Source organism: Aulonocara sp. 'chitande type north' Nkhata Bay, linkage group LG6 (genome assembly GCF_057382095.1).
Source record: "Aulonocara sp. 'chitande type north' Nkhata Bay isolate Kocher_YH1m ecotype deep benthic linkage group LG6, A_spYH_male_GT1.1, whole genome shotgun sequence".
Lineage (NCBI taxonomy): Eukaryota > Metazoa > Chordata > Actinopteri > Cichliformes > Cichlidae > Aulonocara > Aulonocara sp. 'chitande type north' Nkhata Bay.
Genome location: NC_141349.1, coordinates 20,975,817 through 20,983,131, shown reverse-complemented (window position 1 = coordinate 20,983,131; position 7,315 = coordinate 20,975,817). Strand labels below are relative to the sequence as shown.

The window sequence follows — 7,315 nt, the reverse complement described above, 5'->3', positions numbered from 1 at the left end:
AATACTTCCTCTGGGCACATGGTAATTAAATCAAATCCACATTAAAAACAAAAACTCTCTTGTTTTTGCAAACATGAAAAATTTGAAATTCAACTTTCTGACTGATGAAAAATTAAAAAGAAATAAAATTTTTACTGTCAGACAAAGGCTGCTACGGAGCCCCGCAGGGGACATGGGAGAGAAAAAAATTAGGGAGAAAAAAAAAAATTAAGACAGACTTTTAGCCGCATTCTTCGGAGGCCGCCAGCTCGAAGCCGACCGGGAGGTCGAGGCACGATGTGCCGGGAAAGCGGTGTTCCTCCCGGCTGTAGTAGGTCTCGACCTCCCGTTAGCTTCAAGCTAGTGGGTGTCAGATCTCCAAAAACATCGGAGCACTTTTGCAAATATGTGTTGTCTTGTAAACCGAGCAGGTATCTGACGTTTACACAACTACATTCACGCCTCAAAATATCTTAAAAGTGTATTTTGTGACCCAGAAAGAGTAATATCCGGTTGTTCAGTCTGACGTCACTAGCCGTGTCTGGGTCTAAACTCCGCTGCAGGTCCATATATCAAACGATCACTGTGGCATTACTGAGAGTTGAAAAACTGTCTAAAGTCTTTCATCTTTAATAAAATGATCAGCGTTCTACTCTACCAGGTGTAACAATTGAGTTTAACATCCAGGCATCCATGAAAACGGAATTTATGACATTTAACGGAGTTAGAAGTTAGCAGGGAGTTAGCTCGCTAGCTTCTATCTAAATACAATATAGCATGTCCTGACTGCGGGGTTTTGGAAACAAATTAAAACGTACAGCTCTGCTATCACTTCCAGCATAAATGAAGACAGAAAACTAAACAGCAGTGACGTTTGTAGGGTTACTGAAGTTGGGCTAGCTGGTATATAATGATGTGCTACGTGACCGCTAGCGACACAGCTATGTTATCATAATATAAACAAGCTAACTGTTTTTCCACTCGATAAAAGTTACCGTGAGTGTTCTCGGTGGTCAGGAACAAATGTAATCGCATGGCAGGATGCTGTAAAAGGACCAAACTTCAGCCAGGAGAACAACTGAGATAATCCATCCACAATACGAGGTTAGTCATTCATATACTGCTGCATGGGCTGGGCTGCAGTTACATCCTAAGGTTTTAAAAACTGAGCTTAAATAAATGATTAGCGGTAATAAAAGCCAAGGGAGGTCAACAGTGATCACTGACTGTTTTAGGAGCTTTTTGAGATCAAATAAGAGAAAATACAAAACATTAAACATGTTAACAACACAAAAGCCATATTAAACGCAGACTACTTTAGACCCGGAAGTAGGATTCGTCGCGTCATCACTGAACAACCGGATTACAACTAAGTAGCTGCCGCCATTGTTGGAGTTTTGCGAGATCTCGCAAAAGTCCGTCTTAATTTTTTTTTCTCCCTAATTTTTTTTTTCTCCCATGTCCCCTGCGGGGCTCCGTAGGCTGCTAATACTTAAGTACATGTTGTGTTTTTATTTTAAAAAAAAATTTTTTTAAATAAATTTGAATTACAAGAATTACTTTTTTTTACTTTTCATGATGAGGTAGTGTGTGTAGAATCTTGAGGTGGAAAATGAATTGAACTCACTATGGCATATGGCTGAAATATGAGACTATCTGGAGCTACTTTCTAGATGCCTTGCATATAAGTGTTGACAGCGCAGCTCTTTGTATACATTTGATTTACTTGCCAAAAAAGTGAAAAAGTATTTTTTTCTTTTTTTTTTCAAGTAAAATAAAATGAAAAATAAAGCCTCAAAATGGATAAAACCGAGAATTGTGCCACTGCCAAACCTGGAAGACAGAATTAATGGCTCTAAAGGCCAATGACCGCTGGCCGCCAATCAAAATAGGAGGAAGCACTGTCAGCCAATAGGAAGCCAGTAGCGGTACCACGTTGTTCTTGGACTGCCACAACAACACAGGAAGAGCGTGAGCGTCTGTCTGTAAAACAAATAAATAGCAGCTTCGTGGTGTCCGAGTGCTCAGTCCTGGACATGTATTATCAACTAACAGCTTTGAGTTAATTTGAACGCTGACGTCATGATTTCGCTCTCAGGCCTGAACGACTCCTTGCTGTTAAACGCAAACGTTGCGGCTTTAATAATAATCGCGTTGGCGCTGGTTGCTCTTTATCAAAAACAGCGGAATTTAAGATATAAAAACATTCCGCCAGGTCCGAAGCCATGGCCAGTGGTCGGAAACTTCGGCGGCTTTCTCGTACCCTCTGGTATCCTCAGGAAACGGATCATAAACCCCACTGACGGTCTGGCAGAATTGGCTAAAGTTTATGGTAACATATACAGCCTTTTTGTAGGGAGTCAACTTATCGTGGTGCTCAATGGCTATGAAGCGGTCAGGGATGCCCTCTCAAACCATCCGGAGGTGTTCTCCGACAGGCCAGACATCCCTACCGTCACTATCCTGACTAAACGCAAAGGTAAGCAAGTTCTTGTATTAAATTAAGCAACTGTTATTGTAGGTTATCGGTTGAATAAGGCTATAACCGTGTAATAATAACCCATAAAAAATCTAGTAATCGGATAAGCGTTAGAATAGAGAGGTTTCACTGCCTTTGGTTAGTGTAATAAAAGTTTTTGTTTTTTGTTTGTTTTTCTTGACAGCTGGTACAGTGTTGGAAAGCCTCACTGTCACATTCATATGTGTATGTAAACTTCTGAGCACAACTGTAATGTCTCCCCCTCAGTGTTATTACATTATGCCTAACAAAAAGTAATTACACACTGTGAGATTGAGTGCTAGTTGCTTTATTCATAAAATTATAGAATATAGCTGATCAGTTGTCTTCAAATTGAAGTTTCTCTTTAACCTTTAGGATTCACTGGAAGTATATTGCATTTACTGCAAATCTACAATTAATATGCATGAATGCACATTTGAACTTGATAAGCCTGTAACTTAAACAGGCTCTATTTACCACATTAAATTCTCCAAGCGGGATTGAGGGTCAGTCTAAACAGTAGATTTGATAGTCTCCTCCATAACTTACGAGATGTAAGTTTTTAGGTATTCTACAATTTTAAGAGTCTAGTTAAGTAGCCAAAATAACAATGACATACACGCTGACATAAGCTGTCCTTTTTTTCCTGGTATAACTGAACTTCAGGGATCGTCTTTGCACCTTACGGGTCAGTATGGCGAAAGCAGCGCAAGTTCTGCCACACCACACTCCGCAGCTTTGGTCTGGGGAAGCTAAGTCTAGAGCCTTGCATTAAGGAAGGCCTTGCTACAATCAAAACAGAGCTGCTGCGGCTGAATGAGGAGTGTGGTGGCGCTGGTGTGGACCCGAGTCCACTAATTGGCAACGCTGTGTCAAACGTCATCTGCACACTGATCCTGGGTCAGCGCTTCCACCACGAGGATCGCGAGTTCCGCACCATGCTGGACCTGATGGCGCGAGGACTGGAGATCTGCATGAACAGCCCAGCAGTCCTCATCAACATTTTCCCGCTGCTCTACTGGTTGCCTTTTGGAGTTTTCAGAGAGTTGCGTCAGGTGGAAAGAGACATCACCGTGTTTCTTAAGAGGATTATTACAAAGCACCGCGCAACACTAGATGCCGACAATCCAAGGGATCTCACAGACATGTACTTGATGGAGATGCTGGCCCAGCAAGATGCTAGAGAGGAGGACAGCAGCTTCACAGAGGATTATCTCTTTTATATCATAGGAGACCTCTTCATTGCTGGCACTGACACCACCACCAATTCGGTTTTGTGGACTCTGCTTTATATGGTCATATACCCTGATATCCAAGGTAAAAATGGCAGCAATCAGTAAAGTCCATCCTTTGCAAAGTGCATGTGTTTGTGAAATCAAATCATTTCATTTGGACTCCACAGCAGTTTTGGGAAAATCACATTTAGTGTCAGAAATACCACTTTAAGTGTGATTTCACTGATTTGAAACAAGTGGATTTTGATAAATGACAGTGGCAACATATGTAAGTATTGTGACTAAATTTTAGGTTGCCAAACAAACTTTTATGTGGGGGGAATTGGGAATCTTCTGCGGGAACCCACGTCTGGGACGCTTTTTGGTTTCAATACATGAACATGTCTGGCCTCCTTGTGTATTTAACCACTTCTCCAATTGTTGCACGTGCACATAGATTGGCACATGAATATATGCATTTACTGCTGCATTTTACTTCAAGTTCAAGTTCTAATAAGACCGTTTTTTTTCCTGGTTTGATGTGATGTGGACTTCATCCTTAATCCTCCCTTTCTCCTGCTGTGTTGATTCAAGACAAGGTCCATGCAGAGATTGATGAAGTAGTGGGCAAAGATCGGGTGCCGTCTCTGACTGATAAGGGAAGTTTGCCTTTTACTGAAGCCACCATTATGGAAGTGCAGAGAATGACTGTGGCAGTTCCCCTGGCTATTCCTCACATGGCCTCACAAACAACAGGTAAACAGTAACTGTGACCCTTAATCTCCACATAACCTTCATACAGATCTGCACATAACTGTTCAAGCACCCTGGATCCACCCTAGCAGATGCCTGTTGCCAAATTTGTCTAATTCCCAAGCTCTAAACAAAGTGTTCTTCTTTTCTTTTTCAGAGTTTAGAGGCTACACTATTCCTAAAGGGACTGTCATTTTGCCCAACCTGTGGTCTGTCCATAGAGATCCCACTGTGTGGGATGATGCAGACAGTTTTAACCCAGAACGCTTCTTGGACAATGAGGGAAAGCTGCTCAGGAAAGAGTGCTTCATACCATTTGGGATTGGTATGCCTTCTTACTTATATGATCCATATGAGTGAAACATAAACACTGATCCATAAATTTGATTTCACTGTTGTGTCTCAGGTCGCAGGGTATGCATGGGTGAACAGCTGGCAAAGATGGAGCTGTTTCTGACGGTCACCAGCTTACTGCAGGCCTTCAAATTCAGGCTCCCAGAGGGAAAGCGTCCACCTCCCCTGCACGGACGGTTCGGACTGACACTAGCACCTTGCCCATTCACTGTGTGCGTGACTGCTCGCAACAGTGAAACTGACGTCCTGTAACAAGGAAACTCTGATGAAGGACTTCACAAAAAGTTGAAAATATTTTGATCTTATTCTCCTGGAGAGATCTAAATATATAGGAAGTTTATAGACACATTTTTTTATTAGAGAAGGGTGCTCCTGTTTGACTGAAATCCCAGATAATTTATTTTTTCATTACCATCTGGATTATGTGGATGATTTAAGCTGTTGCTGAGTGAACAGAAATTTGAAAAGTAATAACTGATATTGAGACTGCAGTACTAAGTGATGGCTTATCTCATGTAAAAAAAATATTTAAATAAGGTCAGTGTTGCGAGATGACTCTAATTTTAAAAGTCATAAGATAATAACTGTATTAATATTTATCCTTTTATTGCATGATTTGCTTTGCATCATAGAAATTAGCAAGCATAAAGCAATGTGCAAAAGTCTTGAGCCACCCCCCATTTCATTATATTTTGGTAGGGAAATGAATGCAAAGATTTAATTAGAGGTGTAAAAAGAAAGTACATGGAACAGCTGTTTATATGTAAAAATGTAATATGTACAATTCTAGCATCCTTGAAAGTCAATAATTGACAGGACCACATTTATTCTTCAACACAGTCTGAACTCTTAGGCAGCTTTCTTGTTATTTCTTTAAGTAGTCTTCACCAGTCTTCTCCAGGCTCCTTGAACGACATCCAGAGCTCTTCTTTGGATGTTTTTGCCTTTTGTTCCATTCTCTGTAAAGTTGTACATCTCTTTTGACAACCTCATATTGGTGATGGTTTGAACTAATTATTTCAAATTTGTTACCACTGATTTTCGGTCCAGTTCTTGTGTGATTTGGCATACGTGAGCCTATTTCCTTTGTTTCTATTTCATAAGAATGGCTTCTCGACAACCAGCTTTCCACTGACAACATTTCTGATGAAACTATGGCAAACAGTGGATGAAATATGATGTGCCGCATCCATCTCTCCTGTGTCAGGTCTTAGCTGCATTTGTTTCCTGTTTCTTAAAAACATGACTTTCAGATACTATTCATCAGATGTTTTTAGACCTGCTGCTTTATTTGTTTGTTTGTCCTCAGCGTGTTCATTTTCCTTATTTATTTATTTTTAAGAATACACTGCACGCCATGCTACGATATGTCAAGTTTTAAGCTAATGGCTCTTTGGGAATCACCTTAGTGATGGAAAATACTATTTCTAATGTCTGTCAAACTCTTTTACCTTTTCCATTTTTCATAGATTCAGCTAAAGAAATGGGAAAAAAATATGTATTGTTACTAACAGTGCCTAAACTTAGGAGAGAACCAATTTAAAATGTATTTTTAATAAGTCGTCTATTACATGTAGCTATAACACTGGTTCGTTGAATAAGTTAGATGCTGTTTTTTTTTTTTTTTATCATTTAATGATACATAGGTGAGTGTTAGGTGGCTTAACAAAAATAGAAAAACACACACACATTCCACTGAAAAAGGTCGGGTATAAGGACTGTTTGTTCGACAACCACAAACTCTGGACTCAGGAAAACACAATGTGAGAGTTCATTACATATTAAATTGCTAGCTGGTGCCTTCTTCTTCGTTTGCATAAATTGAGAAATTTAACCCATAAACTGATAAACAACATGTAGAAATTAAGAATGAATGATATAGACCGAGATCGTTTCTAATGTAATCAAACCCAGAAGATGGCAGTAGTACAACTCCACGATTGCAAGTGGAACCGGCTGTGATCACGTGACCGCCAGCACTTCCGCTTGCCGCACATCTCTTTGGAAGGATGCGTTAACACAGTCGCCATATTAGTCAGGGACAATTGCTATTACTGATTAACACAATATAATTTTCAATATTTGTTTTCTGACATAGCTTTAATTAAAATACACAATTTATTTTTATGGCATAATGCAGCTTTAAACTGAGGCACGTTTCCACCAAGAAAACATCCCTATTTTTTTTTTTTTATCTTGAATTAATATAGTTGAAATTTAAGTCAAAAGTTTAAAATTTTACTAAATTTTCGATTTACAAAGTTCCTTGGAATTACAGGGTCTCTAGCTAGTTGAATAGGATACCTAATTCGAAATTTTGAGTCATTAACTCGCAATTTCCGAATTAAGTTGGGAAATAATTAACAAAAAAATAACAAATAGAAAAAAATAAATAAAAATGAATGGCGGACTGGCAGTTTTGGGTGAGTGCGTGTGTGTGTCACTTAACAGAAATGATCGTTACTTACTGTAAAGGGTTACTCACCCTAATAAATCTAATTGAAGACTAAAATGT

The 7,315-nt window shown here is 39.5% G+C and overlaps 1 protein-coding gene across 1 annotated transcript; it reads left to right on the top strand.

Annotated features, from left to right (window-relative positions):
* Window positions 1-1,934: 1,934 nt before the first annotated feature.
* Window positions 1,935-6,599, top strand: cyp2u1 (cytochrome P450, family 2, subfamily U, polypeptide 1). Its single transcript, XM_086295540.1, has 5 exons — window positions 1,935-2,458; window positions 3,146-3,796; window positions 4,288-4,449; window positions 4,604-4,771; window positions 4,853-6,599. The coding sequence occupies exons 1-5, from the start codon at window positions 2,062-2,064 to the stop codon at window positions 5,050-5,052; spliced, it is 1,578 nt and encodes a 525-aa protein (XP_086151666.1). The 5' UTR covers window positions 1,935-2,061; the 3' UTR covers window positions 5,053-6,599.
* Window positions 6,600-7,315: the final 716 nt, after the last annotated feature.

Coding starts and splice junctions, on each gene's coding strand:
- cyp2u1 (XM_086295540.1), top strand. CDS start 2,062: ATGATTTCGCTCTCAGGCCTGAACGACTCCTTGCTGTTAAACGCAAAC. Junction 3,797..4,287: donor CATATACCCTGATATCCAAG/GTAAAAATGGCA, acceptor TGTTGATTCAAG/ACAAGGTCCATGCAGAGATT. Junction 4,450..4,603: donor CATGGCCTCACAAACAACAG/GTAAACAGTAAC, acceptor TTTCTTTTTCAG/AGTTTAGAGGCTACACTATT.